Source organism: Rhinolophus sinicus, chromosome 2 (assembly GCF_057876585.1).
Source record: "Rhinolophus sinicus isolate RSI-liver-muscle chromosome 2, RSI-T2T, whole genome shotgun sequence".
NCBI classification, from domain to species: domain Eukaryota; kingdom Metazoa; phylum Chordata; class Mammalia; order Chiroptera; family Rhinolophidae; genus Rhinolophus; species Rhinolophus sinicus.
The window spans coordinates 105,046,757-105,064,617 of record NC_142502.1 but is presented as its reverse complement, the minus strand read 5'-3'; the positions used below and the strand labels follow the sequence as shown (position 1 = coordinate 105,064,617).

The 17,861-nt window shown below is 56.8% G+C and overlaps 1 protein-coding gene across 5 annotated transcripts in view; it reads right to left on the bottom strand.

Moving 5' to 3' along the window:
* Positions 1–210: 210 nt before the first annotated feature.
* Positions 211–17,861, bottom strand: part of GRM4 (glutamate metabotropic receptor 4) — a 121,257-nt gene continuing 103,606 nt past the window's right edge. For 2 of the 5 annotated variants that reach the window (XM_088795825.1, XM_019738764.3), the window contains 4 exons: positions 15,771–16,706; positions 8,775–9,021; positions 5,362–5,417; positions 211–1,204 (listed from right to left, as the gene is read on the bottom strand). In XM_088795825.1, coding sequence (XP_088651951.1) covers positions 1,151–1,204; positions 5,362–5,417; positions 8,775–9,021; positions 15,771–16,706 — 1,293 coding nt within the window. In that variant the 3' untranslated portion in view covers positions 211–1,150. Of the gene's footprint in view, positions 1,205–4,934; positions 5,418–8,774; positions 9,022–15,770; positions 16,707–17,861 lie in introns of those variants that run through there. The other 3 variants (XM_088795824.1, XM_088795823.1, XM_019738765.3) reach the window with 2 other exon arrangements.

The following is a 17,861-nucleotide window of genomic DNA, read 5'->3' as shown; positions in this document are numbered from 1 at the left end:
GGGCTGATTTCTGGAATCTTCCACAATGTCCTGGCCCCTCCCTGCCCAAGGTCTCTCCACACCCACACTCAACACCAACCCTGGAGCAGCCTCCACCATCCCCAAGCCCTAGGTCTCCATCACCCAACTCCTCCCTCCCTCTTAGACCCTCTGGCTGCAGGTTGGGCCTGAGGTCCAACTGCCAGACTCTCAGTGGATGTGGAGCCGGGGTGCAAAACCATGTGTTTATTAGAAATGTTCTTGGTATAAAAACAATCATGCGCTACACATTGTCGTCAATAACCATCACCAAACACCCAGGCACTGAACTCCGTGTCATCAGCAGGAGGGGCAGGCGGGCAGGACACACAGCAGACGGGCAGGGGCAGGCGGGCAGGCTGCGGGCCACAGGGACACACATAGAGGCCACCAGGAGGACGCAGCACTTTGCAACACACTCAAGATTTGTTTTTGTTTGGCTTTTTTGTGTTTTGATTTTTTTTTCTTCTTTTTTTCTCTTTTGCGACATGTAAGAGTTGGTGAGCTGGGAAACAGTGGCAGGGAGAGGAAAGCAGAGGCTGGACATAAATGAAGGTGGGGAGGGGACTGAGGACAGGAAAGAAAAATGTATGAGAGGAGAGACCCAAGTGGAGCACAGGAGAAAAACAGGGGAGACCTGGAGACAGAGAGTTCATGAGCGAGAGGAGGCAGAAGCAGAAAGAAAGAAGATACAGAAAAAGCAGAGCACGCGGATGGAGACAAAGAGACAAGAAGGTGATACAAAGAAATAAGAGAAAACAAAGACAGGGATGGAGACAGACAGAGAAGGTCACCAATGAGACAGGCAGAGACAGAGGGAGAGAGGAAAAACCAGCGCTGGGGCCCACGCAACCTGAGCCCCTGTGATTTGGGGCCAGGAAGGGCCCTGGTCCAAGACGCAGGTCTTGGGGTGGCTGAAGCTACCCCATCCCCTCCTCCTCCTCCTGTCGCTCTCCTGGCTTGCCCAGGCTACCCAGCATTGACTGCCGGGATTCTGCTGTCCTCAGCACCAAGCCACATCCGTGGGCGCCCATGGGTAGGCAGGACATCAGCTGGGCCCCTGGGAGTGGCCCTGGCTCCACGCACCATCCACAAAGGTCTCCATTCTTCCTCCTCCGTTCGCTCCAGCAGCCTAGCTAGAGTGCATGGTTGCTGTAGGTGACGTAGGTCTGTTTGGTGGCCAGCACTGGAAGGAGAGAAACCAGGGATACCCAGGAGTTAGAGGCTGGCTGCCTCAAACCCCCTGCTGCAGGCACTGCCCTGCCCATGACATCAAGTCCAGGCCCCTGAACTGAGCAGTCCACACACCCCCACCTGTGCGCCGGCCCCACCCTGCACATCCCACTGCTTCCTCCCTGCGCTGGGTCCAGCCTTCCAGTCTGTCCTTTCCACCTCCACACCTTGGCTCAGGTGGGGCTGCTTGCCTAGAGTGCCCTGCCCTCTTCACCTGTCGCTCCAGATATGACCCCTCCTTTGAGCACTCCTTCCCAAACCCCACCCCACCATGAGGGTCTCCCCCCAACAGAGCCCCTGCTGCCTCCTGACTCCACCACCTGTTAAGAGGATCACTTTTTATTTGTGATGTAATGCTAGATTCTTAAAACAGTTGACTCTTGAACAACACGATTTGAACTTCACAGGTCCATTTATACATACTTTGTTCTTTTCCCAGTAAATATCTGCTCTGTTTTTGATCTGCGGTTGGGAGTCTGACCTGTCAGAGCCCACTGTGTGCACTGATTATAGCATTTTATACAGGGGACTTCAGCATCCACGGTGGGTCCTGGAACCAATGCCCCATGGATACCAAGGGACAATTTTGGGGGAGTCAAAAGTTATACATGGAGTTTTCCACTGCATAGGGCATGCGGCACCCCTAACCCCCATGTTGTTTAAGGGCCAACTATATTATCAAAGGATAGTTTTCAGAAGCTCAACAGCACACATTCTGGAAGAGCACATGCCAAGAATATACAGAGACTAGCAGCCTAGAGGAAGTGAGTGGGGAATGGGGACAGGAAATAAATAATGGAACCAGAGAGGAGGCTTAAGAAGCTAGAAACCGCGGCGTGTGACTGACTCAGCCTTCTCCCCAGGCTCAAAGGAAATGGAAGTGCTCAGGCCCCCGGCCCTCTGTGCAGCCACCCTTCCCATTTCTGAGTGTCCCTGTCTCGCCTCAGCCTTGAGCCTCCGTTATCTGTACCCGTCACTCTGGCCCTTACTCAGCTCACCCACCACAGGGACTGGGGTTGCATGTCTGGGTGGCCCCCATTTCCCAGCCACAATCTTCTTCTCCCACCCCCACCTGGGTGACATCAGCTCTTATGGGCAGCACGAGTGCTCCCCCAACCTCCACCCCTCCAGGGTTCAGACCTCACAGCAACCTAGTGAGGAGGCTAGATAAGTGACACCCTCGTTGCAAAATGAGGAACTGAGGCCAGAAGGGTGAGGAGGCTGGCCAGGTCCTTGGTTTTGTACTGTCCTGCCTGGGGGACAGCTCATTGGAGAGCAATCAGGGCAGAATTGCTTCCTAGGGTAGGGGCTGGTTTGCTGGAGTCAAGTGAGGAGGCTGGATGGGAAAAAATCATGGTGCCCTTTGTCATAAAGCTTCCCTGACCGGCCAGCAGGATCCTGCCAGCTCAGGAAAGGAGGCACATCTGCTGGGCTCAGCCAGGGGTGTCTGGCCTGGAGAAGAGGACAGTGAGGGGAGCAGTGTGATGGGCTGCACACTGTCCCCCCAATCCTCTTTCCCGTTTTTGCTGGGCTCAGGACTGCCAAAGTTAAGGACTACGTTTCCCAGCTTCCCTTGCAGTTACGTGTGGCCCTGCATGACCACATCCTGCTGCCCTGTGAACGGAAGGGCTGTGTGCAACTTCCATGTCATTTGATTAAAACGAACTATTTCCTCTGTACCTCCTCCCTTTGCCTTCCATGGGCAGAACAGACATTGAGGGCAATCAGCCTCAGCCATGAGGACCAGGACAGCCCTCCAGGCGTTGACAGAGCAACAAAATGGAGGGAACCTGGGTCCCCAGTCCCGCCACCCACTGTGTACTATTGTATCAGAGAGAAACAAACATCTATCTGATTGAGCCACTCTGCTCTGGGGCCTGTTTGTCATCGCAGTGTAACCGGAAGCCCACTATGTCCCCCTTTCAGGGCTCCATCCAAGTGTGGGAAGAAACAGTGCTGGGATGGGGTGAGCAGAGCGCACACTGTGGACCAGTGCAGAGGCACGAGGATCAGAGTGCTGCTGAGCTAAAGGAGGAACTTTCTCCTGGCCAGAGCCCAGAGTGGACTGGCTGGAAATAGTCAAGCAGAAGATGCTGGCTGGGCAGCACCAAGGAAGTTTCAAGTTTTAGGTGCCACCCAGACAGGTGCTAATGGAAGGAAATGGTGAGAATAAGAACACAGCACAGGACCTTGTAATGTACAAAGAATTCGCACCTTCACTTCTAAAATGACCATGTCCCTCCAGGGTGCTGGGTGACCAAGAGGGAGGAAGGACCATAGGACGGTCAGTTTTGATGGAGCAGCATCCAGGGAGGGGCCTGGGCAGGGGCGCACTTGGGGAGGGGAGCTAAGTGACTGAAGGCTGGGACCCAGGGATGACAGAGCTGCTGAAGGGGAGGTGGGAGGACATGCAGATCAGCACTCTGGAGACAGGAGCCTCAGACTCCCTGTGACGTCAGGCAGTGCCTTCCCTGCCCTGCTAGACCTCAGTTCCCCAGCCTGTAACACAAGAGGAGTGGCCCTTTTTACCTAGACTTCTTTTCCTGAGGAGCACCCCACCCCCACAACTCTACCCCACCCTACCTCCCACCAGCAGAAAAAGGGCCAGCAGCCAGCTCTGAATCCCACGCCTGTAGGCCAGGCTGGTGAGAATCAGCTCCCCAGGGCTCCATCACCCCCTGGGTGAACTGATAAAATTGAGTTTCCAAACCTGTAAACCTGTCAGCAGCTCCCGGCCCTGAGGTGAGGGAAAACCTCAGCAGCAGCAGCAGCAAAATCTCCACTAACTGCCGGGAAACAGGAGCCTGAAGGCCGCTGCTGAGGTAGCACGGCCAGGTCGGGGATAAGAGAAAGTGGTGGGAGGTTAGGGACATTTGGGCCCCTGTTGTTCCTCTAAGATCAGAGCTGTCTCCAATAGAAAATCTAACCCAGGGCTCCAGAACCTGGAAGTGCATTCAGCCCTCAGCTATAAGCCAGGGGCCCCAGAGTCCCTCAGCAGAGCCTCAGTGTCACCATCTGGAAAATAGGAGCAATGAGTGCCTGGGGGCCCCCAAGAGCTAACTGTGAGGAACAAAAGGAAGGGTCTGGCCAGGAGTCAGGAGACTTGGGATCCAGTCCTACCCTCACCAGTACAGGGGATCTCAGCACCTGTCATGTGGCCCTTCCGATAAACTGAACCTCTTGGAGCCTTGATTCTCTCATCTGTAAAATGGGATGATAATTAACCCTTGGCTGGCTCTCAGCCACGGGGTGGATGGAAATACTCTTTAAACCTTGCAAAATGCCGGCAAAGGAGCAGCGCTGAAATAACTACAGCGATGAGGAGAGCATGGGGGAGTGACTCCCCAGGGCATCCTCAGTATGAGGGGAAGGGACAAGGGGGTGTGAGCAGAGGCCCTCAAACCCATCCCCTGCTGGTGACAGGCCCTCGCTGCTAGTGTTCAGGCTCCGCCACCTCAGAGAACAATTAGCTGGGCAGCGACAGGCAGGAGCTGACAACCCCATTTGTTGCCCCCATGTCTCCGCACCCAATCTGCCTGCAATCGGGGCCCTGAATTATTTATTCTGTTGTTTGTTTAAAGATACGTGGCCTGCCAGTGACAGAGTGAAAAATGTCCCTACTCCACAGGAGTGACACCTCCCCACTCCTCCCGCTCACACCCCCCTCAGTCTGGCTGTCCCTGGAATTAATCACCTGGCTCCTGCCTGGTACCTCCATGGCCCCTGTTGTCACTGAGCTGAGACACAGCGGGGGCAAGGAGCCCTGGCCTCTGGCCCTCGTTTCAGGGGGCGAGTGGGCAGCTCTCATCCTTCCCTTGAAGGAAGCAGGGGGCTGCGAACATTGGGGTTTCCCTTGCCATGCCTCCACCCCGTCCTTGTCTAGCGGGGATGGGGCTAAGTGTCCCCTGTCTCCAGCCTGAGCAGAGGTAGGAGCAGCAATGTCAGTGAGGTACCATCAGAGCTCTCTGTGAAGGCCTGCCCTGATTCCCTAGCCTGTCACAGCACCATGAGCGTCACCTTTGGGGTCAGGGTGTCACCTCCAGTTAGACACCAGTGAGGGCTAATGCCCCACTCATTCATGCGCCCTAGAGCACAGCTGGTTTGACAAACCTGTTCCTGCACCAGCAGAGTATGGCCTGGGGGGATGGCCTGGGAAGGGGAAGTCTCTGTGGAAAGGAGGAAAACAAAGTCAGGAGTAGGGGGCAGAGAGCAGGGAGGGGCTCCTGCTTACCACACAGGGCCTGGGTAGGGGCTGCATTTGGGTATACACGAAAGGCCAGTGGTGGGGAGTCCTGTGAGGACACTCTGCCCCTTCTAATTTCAGAGTCCCAGGGCTGTAGGTGCAGGGAAGCTGGTGCTCTGGGAGGAGGAGCAGGACTGCAGAGCCAGCGGTCATCTGGTGGAGGGTGGTGGTGTTAACATAGCCGTCGCGGGTGTCATTCAAAGGAGGGGGTACTCCAGAGGCCAGGTATAGTGCTCAGCACAGAATGGGGGCAGAGAGGCCATATGAAGTCAGGGTCCAGGGAAAGACTCTGTGTGGGGCCAGCCAGCCACCACCTTGCTGTGTGACCTCACGAGAGTCACTCACCCTCTCAGGACCTCAGCTGGGGATCAAGGAGCCTCATTGGACTGCTGTGAAGATCACTCAAGTGAAATATCCTGTTTGGATGTAGGAAGAAACTGTCCTTCCCACACATGATATTGTCTCAACATGTGGGACCTGTGCTGAGAATGGAGGGGACAATGCCTCCCCCAGAGCCCTGAGATGGAGATCCTTTAAGGTACTGCCCCAGCCCAAATGCATCGGAAGGGAAAATCTCCTGTTTCCCTTGGTCTCTTGGTGGATGACAAGGGCTCCCCTTGGAGCCAGTACTCTGGGCCTTCACAGTCTAGTTCACGCCCGTCCTGCGGCCATCGATACTTCTAGCCTTTCCCTCAGTACTAGAGGGAGAAGGCAGAATGCTCACTCCTAGGTCCCACGAGGATCTGATGTCCCCCAAGACTCAGAGTGTGGGAGGCAGGAGAAGCTGCCATTAAACCATGTGGTTGCTTACAGGTGCCCAGGGCAGGAGCCAAGGTCTGCAGTGGGGCAGGGTGACACGGTGACCCCTCAACCCTCCCCACCCTGGAGCAGCTGGAAGGGAGGCCCATGGAGGCCCCCACCCACCCTACAGGTGGTGGTTCTGTGGCTCATCCCAGGACAGAGGCCACTGTCTGTCCGAGGAGGCAGAGGGCAGTGGGAATAGCAGGTCAGGTCTGGCCCTGCCACCTGCTGGCTGTGTGACCTAGGTGAGTCCCTGGCCTTTTGGGCCCCCTTTTCCTCCTCTGTACCATGCAGATGACAAAAAATACCTGTCTTTCAAGGTTGCTGTGAGAATGAAAACTGGTACCTGGTAGGTGTGGCACACAGTCAGGGTTTAAGAAATGGACACCACTACGAGGTCTGACAATTAAATTCGCGAACTTGTTGCAATGATGCTGCTAACCTTTTTTGATATCAGACAGATTATTCATTATGAATTTGTACCAACTGGACAAACAGCTAAACAAATTTACTATTTGGAAGTGCTGAAACGGTTACATGAAAAAGTTAGACGACCTGGGGGCTGGCCCAGTGGCTCAGGCAGTTGGAGCTCCATGCTCCTAACTCTGAAGGCTGCCGGTTCGATTCCCACATGGGCCAGTGGGCTCTCAACCATAAGGCTGCCAGTTCAATTCCTTGAGTTCCGCAAGGGATGGTGGGCTCCGCCCCCTGCAACTAAGATTGAGAATGGAACCTTGAGCTGAGCTGCCTCCTGGATGGCTCAGTTGGTTGGAGCGCGGGCTCTCAACCACAAGGCTGCCAGTTTGATTCCTCGACTCCTGCAAGGGATGGTGGGCAGCGCCCCCTGCAACTAAAATTGAACACAGCACCTGGAGCTGAGCTGCCGCTGAGCTCCCGGATGGCTCAGTTGATTGGAGCACGTCCTCTCAACCACAAGGTTGCCGGTTCAACTCCTGCAAGGGATGGTGGGCTGCGTCCCCTGCAACTAGCAACGGCAACTGGACCTGGAGCTGAGCTGCGCCCTCCACAGCTAAGACTGAAAGGACAACTTGAAGCTGAATAGCACCCTCCACAACTAAGATTGAAAGGACAACAGCTTGACTTGGAAAAAACTCCTGGAGGTACACACTGTTCCCCAATAAAATCCTGTTCCCCTCCCCCAATAAAATAAAATAAAAAAAAAGTTAGACGACCTGAACTTTTCGCCAGCAAATCATGGCTCTCGCATCACGACAATGCACCAGCTCACACGGCACTGTCTGTGAGGGAGTTTTTAGCCAGGAAACAAATGACTGTATTGGAACACCCTCCCTACTCACTTGATCTGGCCCCCAATGACTTCTTTCTTTACCCAAAGTAAAAGGTAAGTATTAAAAGGAAGACATTTTGATGACATTCAGGACATCAAGGGTAATACAATGACAGCTCTGATGGCCATTCCAGAAAAAGAGTTCCAAAACTGCTTTGAAGGGTGGACTAGGCACTGGTGTCAGTGCATAGCTTCCCAAGGGGAGCACTTCGAAGGTGACCATGGTGATATTCAGCAATGAGGTGTGTAGCACTTTTTCTAGGATGAGTTCGCAAACGTAATTGTCCGACCTCGTATTACTGGTCCCCCCTGAGGCCTGACCCGTCCCTCACATGCCCTGCCTCTCTCTCCCACTCTCCACCTCTTCTCTTCACACAATGGGCTGACTCCAGGGGAACCAGGAAAGTTGGCAAAGATGGTGGCTCTGCTCCTCCCCGTGCACACACCTGAACCAGCCTGAGGGATCTGTCCTGCCCAGGCGTGGACCTTGGACCTGTCCCTCAGAGGCCAAGTTCCCTGCCTCCTTCTCTCTCCAGGCCATTTCAAAGCACGACCCTCTACAGCTGATGTCTCCTGGGTCAAACCCCTGGGGCCACCCTGCTATCTGAGAACTGCAGCCCCGGGAGGCCCCCCGCCCTACCCCACACCTCACTTACTCATCCAGGTCCATGTCCTGAGTCTCCATCTCTAGGGCCCTGCTAGGGGGTGGCTGGGCTGGTGCCAGAGTCACGGTTCCCAGGTTAACAAAGGGCCAGAGAGCAGGGGCCTTCTAGACTACAGCTTCTCCCAGAAGGACTGAAAGGTCACAGGCCCAGATGTGGGTTCCAGGGCAGAGAAATCCCGGGGTATCACACTGGTACATGGACCAGGCCCTCCATGGCCTTCCCCCTAATTGGGGCAGAGTCCCTGGATGGGCATGGCTAGGGTGGGCATGGGGGTGGGACCTGGAGGACTGGCAAGTGGGGCAGAGGGGCACTACTCTGCATCCTCAAGGTTCTCCCAGCGCTCCCTCTGGGTGGGCAGCTGCTTACCAGTGGCCCGGTGGGGTGGGGGGAGTTCTCCCAGTGTCCCAACAGGACCTGGCTAGGGGTGAGAGTAGGGAGCTGTCCCTCTCCAAGAAGGGGCGGGGCCTGGGCGGGCCCAGAGGGAGGGGGCGGGGCAGGCACTCACCTGGGGCCTCGAGGTTCTCGCAGAGCTCAGACTTGGCCTCGCCATTGGGCCGGAAGTTGCCCTTTGGCGTGAACTTATTGGACATGGTGGCGGCGGTGACGACGGCTTTGAGGCTGCGCTTGCGCTTGGGTACGTTCTGCTCCGGGTGGAAGAGGATGATGTAGACCTTGGGCATGTAGAGCATCCCCAGGGACACTGAAGCACTCAGACTCACTGAGACCGTCAGCGTCGTCGTCTGGATGTACAGCTGGGGACGGGCCGGGAGAGGCGTTAGCGCGGGCTCCGCCCTGGCCTCTCATGCCCTGACCCTACACTCACCCCAGAGGCAGACACGGCAGGGACAGACTCAGGGACCAGCCTGTGTCCCACTGGCTTTGGGCAGAGTGGAGTCGTGGTATAGAGCTGGGACTTTAGACCAGAATCCCTGAGTTCAAATCCTCACCCCACCACTTCTCGCTATGTGATCTTCCACAAGTCCCATCACTGCCTCAGGTTCTCACCTACATGGTCATGAGCATTACAGTGCGGTCCTTACCTCACAGGGCTGTTGTGAGCATGAAAAGACTGGTAAACGGTAAATTATATAAAACCACCTTGGGCGCATGGAAAGTACATAGAAGTGTTTCCCACTGTTATGTGCTGTCTGGAGGAGGCACCACCCCTGAGGAGGGGTCCTGACGGGACCACACCCTCAGGAGCAGCCCCCTGCACAGGGCTGGGAGTGAGATGAACGCCTGTGGGGGCTCTGCCACAGCCCCTCAACCAGGCCCCCCACCCAGTGGCTGCCCCCCAGCGTGCCGCCCTGTGCAGAGCAGGCCATTGGCATGGGAGCCACAGCGCCCAGCGTGATGCAGCAGTGGCAGCACAGTCAAAGCTCATTTCACGCTCGCTCGCCAGCACTAACGGTGACAGATGTTTAGCAAAATGAAAGTCCATTAATCTGGGTGTCGGATAATCCATTCTTCAATAGTGGGGCCTTCCAGGCAGGGCCTGACAATTCCCACCGACTCCACCCGGGATTCCCCTCCTCGTCTCTCCCTCCCAGTCCCCCAGAGCTCAGCAGCCCCTCTGGCTGCCCTCAGCCGGGGTGGGGCCAAAGGAGGCCCAGGCTGTGGCCCCCAGGTCGGGGCATGGGGAAGCATGATGCTCTGCCCACGAAATCTGCTGTTTCCGGCCCCCACCCCTGTGGCCTGGCTGATGTGCCAACTCCTCTTGGAAGTTTCCCTGACCCAAGCTCTATCCAACACCCCATGACACTCTTCATTCCTTGCACCCAGACCAGCAGCGGGGGACATGGGTCTGGCTTGCTTCCTGAGGTCCCAGGGGCCCTGGCTTCATCTGGTAGCCCCTGGGGGTGGGAGGCAGGTCTTTGTTCTCATGGTCCTCCCCATCTCCTGCTCCTCTCCATAAATACCTCATGACCTGGAACGGAAGGCCTTCATTCCAGTCACCCTTCCTCAAGTTTCCCACCTTTGGGAGAGGGGCTGGAAAAGCTCTGTGGTCTGACAGGAGAGAGCTGTGTGACCCTGGGGAAGTCTCATCCCTCTGTCCCTTCAGTTTTCTCATCTGTGCAATGGGATAATAGTGCCTACCTCACCCAAACCATGATGCTATTACCCAAGCACAGACTGTGAAGCCACATAAAAGTTGGGGAAGGATGCTAGGAGTGTGGAGAGGCTGTTCCATTTTCCACTGTTCAGAAAAATGTCACAGATCCAGGGGAAAGAGGGCCTGTTCCCCAATGAGCACACAGCCCTCCTCAGACAGACAGCCACCTCAGTCTTCACACGAAAACCACACTCTCACCCACGGCAGGGAGCTGCCTCCCAGCTAGCGGATGAGGAAAGGTCATGACAAGCCAGTGAGAGGGGGCTGGTGGCCAGGAGAGGAGGAAGGGAGGAGAGGGGGCTCCAGAGCATCACAATAGACTCCTGGATGAAACAGAAGTCTGGGATAACAAGAGTACACCTGTTAGCTTGGTCTTCCCATTGGACTGGGAGTTCCCTGGGGACAGGGTGTCGCCCTCATTAGACAGGGGCTCCCTAATGGCAGGGGCCGTCTCTCCTTTTATACTGGGCGTTCTTGGGTATAGGGATCATGTTTCCATCTTGGGCCCTTTGTCCCCACCTTGTTATGGGGGTACAATTGGGCCCATATGGAGATGGTGGGATGGGGATAGAGGCCCCCCTCTCTGGGCGGAGCCCTGAGTGAGACCTGCAGTGGACACAGACTTGTGTTGGGGGCCAGGGGCCTGGGTTTGATTCCACGCTGCCCTGACCCAGTGTGGGACGCTTAGCCCCTCCACTACCACAGGCAGAGTGAGCCCCCAGGCACGCAACCTGGGCAGTCACACAGAGGCCTGTGCTTAGATGGGCCGCGCTTGGTTTAATGTCCTGCTGCTGCCATCTGGAATCCTGAATAATTCTTTAACAAGGGTCCTTTGTTTTCATTTTGTGCTGCACCCTGAAAACTCTGGAGTTTTCACAAGCATGGCACAGTCCTTAGTGTTTTGTCCTAGTCTGCTTTCCAGCTTAGGAGCCTTTCTGCAAACACAATACAAGGAGGGGTGTAGTACGCAGAGCAAACCGAGGCAAAGCAGCCCCCACCTGCTGCTGCCCCTCTCCCAGCATGGGCCCTGGGCCCCTCTAGCCATCCCAGGCTGGGGGTGGCTTGCCCTGCGCACAGCAGAAGTGGGGCTGTGTACACCCAGTCCCTTTCCTTGCCCCAGGGTCTGGAATTTCCACCCCACCACGGGCTTGGGCACTGTTCTGGAGCCCCCTGTGTGAAGGTGCACGTTGCCAGCAGGAGGTGGTAGCATGTTAGCCCTATTGGAGAAGCAGGGGTCGTCTAGAACCTCTAGAACACACCAGGCACTCCTACAGAGAAAAGGCCCTGGGTGCAGGTCTTAAAAACAGGCAGAAAGAGAGGCCACCTTCAGAACGTGATTTCACCTTCACTCCCATCCACCCATCTCCCAACCCAGAGGTGCCCAAACTGCTGCCATTCCCACTCCCTTCTTTGGTCAGGGCCTTGCTGTACACCATGCTCTATAAGGAATCCTGCTTTAAGCTTCACAAGTCAGTGCTCTCCGGGGAAGGAGGCGGTCAGGGCTGGGTCTGATAGGGAGGACAGAGGTCACCTTGGGGTGGGGCAAAGGGCACAGAAAGGAGCTGCTGTGGCAGTGGGTGATGGAGTTGCTGTTTCTGTGCAAGGCCTGGTGGGGACAGAGTGCTAGGGGCCCTGGTGGGGGCCATGGAGGAGTTTGGCCTGCTCTGGGCCACTTCCCAGACTGACCCCGTGGGCACTGAGATCCTCAGAGTCTATATAAACCAGACAAGTGAACTTCACAACCTGGCCGGCCTCTGTGGCCACGTCCTGCCCAAGCCCGGCTAAGCAATAACCCCACACGGTGCAGAAACCCTGCTCCAGTCGGCTCAGGGTAAAGCTGCCTGGCTGTGGTGGGAAACCCTGGAAATCCAGGCTAAGGCTGGGAAATCCACCACATGCTCACCAGAGCGCACGACAGCTCCGCTCTGCACCACCGCCTGCACCCTGGGGGAAGGGGCATAGCAGAGCACCTGCAAGCACGTTTGCACACATGCACGCCCACAAACACACCCTGTATACGCATGCATCTCTGCATTCACACACACCTGAACTCACAACCGCACAATCCTCCCTGACTCACACACACACATTCACCCCTTCACGCACCTGGTTCACACACGTGCATACATGCAGGTGCATTCACACCCATCTGCATGCATGCCTGAGCACATATACCCGCACACACTCACACTTGCACTCACACATCTGCACACACACTGCTGGGTACACACAGCTAATCTGCACACCCACACACACACCACAGCCATGAACCCCCCCACCTGCCCATCCCACCAATGTGCACACACATACACCCACATGCACTCACATAGACACACACGGCCCATCCACCACTGAACATGCACAAAAAGACACACACATCTGTAGACACACACTCTGTACCCACACCACAACTCCTCACAACAGCCCCACTCCATTCCATCCACACCTGCAGGGACGAGTACACACACACACACCTGGCAGCCAGGCCTGCAGCTTCCATTGGGCCATGTTGCAGCTCTGACGTGACACAGCACAGATCCAGTCCCAGGGTGGCCTGAGCCTCTAAGAAGCCTGTGGTCTGAACTGGCAGGGACTTCAGAGCTCATTTCCTCCACCCCTTCCTCATGCAGAAGCCCAGGGAAGGAGGGGGCACGTCCCATGTCCCACCATCAGGGGTAGAGCTGGGTCTTGTGGCCAGCTCTTCATATGGGTGTGAAGCCAGCCGGCTATGTGACCTGGAACAAGGCCCTGCTCCTGTCTGGGCCTCAGAAGAGATTACCTCAGAGTCTCCTTTTCATAATCAGTGCTGAAGAGAGCCTCCTAAAAAGGGAGAAATCAGAGGCAAGTGGGGTCACCTGGAGAGATGTTGGTGGAGTGAAGGGGGCCCCAGTCTGGAGGTGGGAGGGTCTGACACTTGATACTCTGCTTTGGCAGGGACCCCACTAGAGAGCGTGTGCAGCAGGCAGCCTGAGGAAATTATGGAAGGCAGAGCCAGGGGCTTAATCACCGTGCTGTCGGCCTCCCAGCTGGGTACCTCTACTCTCTGAGGAGGCGTGGGAAGGGGCCTCCTGGTATTATTGAGGGTAATTTCTCAAACTGCCAGCTTCCTGCAGAGTGGGGCGGCCTCCCCTGCTGGCTTCATGGGCCCCCTGGGCACTTCAGGGTGGGGGGGCTGTGCCTGCACCTGCCTTCAGCAGGGAGGGCCTCCTGCAGGTCTGGTGGGAACAGGAGACCTGGCTCTCAGTATGAGCTGGGCACGGTGGCTGCTTTGGTGGCCTGGAGCCAGGCCTGGTCTCGGACATCAGCACACACTGCCAGCCCCAAGGTCTGCTTCTTGGAACCCCCAGCCCACAACACCACCACTGGGAGACAGGCCACCGGTCTCCCCGGGCCTGGTCCAAGGCATTTGGAGTGCAGAGCACAGCTCCTGCCCTTGAGGAGCTGGAGAAGAGGTGGGCACCTACCAAGGAATCCCCAGGGCAGGTGAGGTACCCCAGAGGGGGTTTGTGGGTTGAGGGCTTCTGAGTTCGACAGAGTAGGGTCATGTCTCGCTGTGCGACCTACTGGCTGTGTGACCTTAGACAAGTCACTTTGCCTTTTTGTGCCTCCACGTCCTCATCTGTAAATGAGGATGGTGCTATCTACCCTCGCCTGCTATTGTGAGACCCGCTGGCCATTAGGTAAAGTGTCTGGGCTATGACAAGCACCCATCCATCATGGCTTTGGTGTCTGCCTCACTGAAAGCCAAGCATTCCTAGGAGCTCCTACCCAGGCTCACGGCTTTAAATGCCATCCACAGGCTGACGACATCCCAGTTACATCTCCAGGCTGGCCCTCGCCCCTGAACTCCAGACTCCTGGAACCACTGACTCAGCAGCTGCACTTGAACACTAACAGGCATCCCAAACGCAGCATGTCCACAGGCCGTCCAGATCTGCGCCCCACCCCGGCTCCTCTACACCTCCCCACCTTAGTGTGCAACATTCCTTCCTTCCCGTGCTCACACCAAAAACCACAGTCACCCTTGACTTGACTCTCCTCTGCGTCTCTCACCCACATACAATCCATCAGAAATCCACCAGTCCCACTGCCTGACACATCCAGAATCCCCCACTCCTCACCACTCCTGATGCCAGCAGCTTCCAGTCGGGATTCAGTCGGGATTATCCAGTAACCTCCACACTGGTGCCCTGATCCCACCCCACCCTCCTCAGGGCCCCACCCTGCAGCCAGAGGACCCTTTCAAACCCACATCAACACTGCCCTCACTGCTCACAACCTTACAGTGGCTCCCTTCTCACTCATCTAAAAGCCACAGATGAGGAGGTCCTTCGGACATGCTAAGTGCGGGTCATATGCCACCTGCCCTGTCATCTCGCTAACCTCATCCCCATCACCCTCCTCAGCCCCAGTCTCTGTAAGTTGCTCTTACATCCATCATGTTGTGTGATTGTTACAACGCCTGGGGAAGGACCACAGGGGAAGGATCACAGCCCCCGTCTAGTGATAGAGAAACTGGGGGCAGAGAGGCCATTCGGTTTGCCCAGGATCCCAGTTAGACACAGAGCTCAGACCACGAGCTGGGGTCCTGGACCCCAATGATCCTCCCTGTCGCTGGCCTCTGCTGCAGGGGCCCCCAGTTCTACAAGAGAATCCCCTGGAACCCAGGCAGCCCTGTGCTGTGATGCGAGCAGAACCCACAGGGCCCTTGGGGTGTTCCCAGGATGGCCTGACAGAGCCAGGAGGCGCAGCCCGTCTGCAGCTTCAGCGGGGAGAGGGAAGGGTCCCCGGCTGACACTGCCAGGTCCCAGACTCCTGGGTGTTAGGGTGGCTTGGGGCTGGGGAGAGAGAGAGAATGTCTCATGTACCTCCCACCTCAGGGACCCATGGGGATCCTGTAAAGGCAGAGAGAGGGCCGGACAGAGGAGGAAGAAGGGAGGAATGGGCAGAAAGGAAGACGGGGCTGAGTAGAGAGAAAAGTAAGGGAAAAGAGTCTAGAAAAGAATGAAGAATGACAGAGGGTGCAGCCTCCCAGGCTAACAGGGAAGAGAGAGGGAAAAGAGAGAAAAGGGGGAGGAAAGAAGGTGAAGAGATGGGAAGGAGAAAGAGAGGAGGTGGGAGAGGCAGGGATGGAGAGATGGGGAAAGAGGAAGCAGCTAAAAAGCGGGGAGGGGGGGAGGAAGGAGAGAGATGGGAGAAGGAGAGAAAAGGGAAATGAAGGGAGAGAGGAGAGAAAACCCAGAACCTGGAGAAAAAACCCACAACGGAGAGAGCACAGAATGAGGCATGACAAAGGCAGGTCTGGAGCAGAGTGGATGGCCGGCCAGGCCCTGGAGGCTGAGCCCTGCTCTCAGCCGTCACCCCACTGCCCGCCGGCCCCACACTCACCTTGTCCGCCGACTGCGAGGTACCGAAGAAGATGGGGATGAAGGCCAGCCAGACGATGCAGGTGGTGTACATGGTGAAGCCGATGGGCTTGGCCTCGTTGAAGGTCTCGGGCACCCCGCGCGTCTTGATGGCGTACACGGTGCATGTGACCATGAGGAGCATGCTGTAGCCCAGCAGGCAGATGAGTGACAGGTCGGAGATGTCGCACTTGAGCACGCCCCTGGCGAAGCGGGGGTCGAGCGTCCGCTGGTCCTGGAAGTCCACCACGGAGTGGGAGGGGTCCACCACAAACCACACGCAGATGCCCAGCAGCTGCAGCGAGATGAGGCTGAAGGTGATGGCCAGCTGTGAGGCGGGGCTGATGAAGCGCGGGGCGCTGACCGACCGCTTGCCCTGCTCGAAGATGCGGTAGATGCGGTTGGTCTTGGTGAGCAGGGCGGCGTAGCTGATGCTCATGCCGAGCCCCAGGAAGACGCGGCGCAGGGAGCAGGTGCCCAGGTCGGGCTCCGCGATCATGAGGAAGGTGGTGGCGTAGCACAGGAAGATGCCGGCCAGCAGCACGTAGCTCAGCTCGCGGCCCGAGGCCTTGACAATGGGCGTGTCGTTGTAGCGCATGAAGGTGAGCACCACGAAGAGCGTGGCCGCGATGCCCACCACGGCCAGGAAGAGGGGCAGCACGGCCCAGGGCGAGTCCCACTCCAGCTTGATGATGGGGATGGGCCGGCAGCCGGTGCGGTTCTCGGTCGGCCGCATGTCGTAGGGACATGTCTTACAGTTGTAGCGGTCCACCTGGTACTGGTACCCTGTGCAGGGCTCGCAGTGCCAGCAGCAGGGTGTGCCCTTCACCGTCTTCTTCCGCTCGCCTGGCTGGCAGGGCAGGCTGCAGATGGAGCGGGGCAGCTGCTGCCCACTCCCCGGCCAGTGCATCCGCTCTATCTGACAATGACAGCACGGAGGAGCGGGCCTCAGCACACGCCCCCAGTGCCCTGCGCCGCCCCACCCGTGGGCACCCTGCAACCCACACCTGAATCACCCAGTTACTTGGCAAAAAATCTGGCCTCCCAGGCCCCACAGACCTGCTGAATCCAACAGCTGGGTGTACATGAGCTCCCCGACATGATTCCCCTGTGGTTGACCTGTGGGGAATCTGGGGAGACTGAGCTCAGAGCAGAGCAGTGACAGGCTAGTCACACCGCAGAGCAAAGGTCTCAGGAGTTTGATTCCCAGCCCCTCACGGCCTCACTGCTCACCAGTGGCCCCCAGCCCAGCAGCAGCAGAATAACCTAGGAGGCGGTTGGAAAAGCGAAATTTTGGCCCACCCCAGACCTATTGACTCAGAATCTGAGTTTTAACAAGCCCCGCAGTGATTCGCGGGAGTGGGAGAAGCGCTGCCTATGCACGCTCAAGGGGCCTCCTCCAGGTGGCACAGGGAGCTGAGGTCTGCAGACACAACAAAGGTTTAGTCAGAGGACACTTAATGTGCGCCCAGGGGTTAGTGCTTCTTTACACCTTGCTCTAAATTAGTGCTAGCCACCATCTCACGTCCCTAAACACACAATGCTGTGAGCAAAGGAGCCACAAGAGCATGGGCACTTACCATGAATGTTACAAAATTCTGGAAAGTTAGCCCCAGAGAGCTCCAGGCACTGGGCAAAGGGAGCTGACAACACTTAGGAGCCATATTCAAAGCATCCGTTCTACATGAAGTGACTCTTAGGAAAAACATATGCTTAGAGAGCAGTGGGCCAGCCTGCACTGGTGCCACGTATGTGCCAGGCACTCACTCCTGGAGTAAGAATAACCAGTTGGCTCCGGGCCAAGGGGAGGGTTTCAGAGCTGAGGAACAAGGTGGGGTGGAGAATCCAAAGATGGCCTCATGGTAGGGGGGAAGAAAACCTCGAGGAAGAAGCTTGTCCTGTAGCTCCCTGGTAGCCAAAGAGCACAGCAATGACCAGTGCCACCATCCTGCTGGAAAGACGAGGCAGGACAATGCCTGTGTACCGGAGCTGTGAGACTGCCAGGGAAGGACCTTTTCCAGGAAGACACGGGGTGATGGTGGGTGTTCTGGAAAACTCTAGCTCCAGTGGAAAG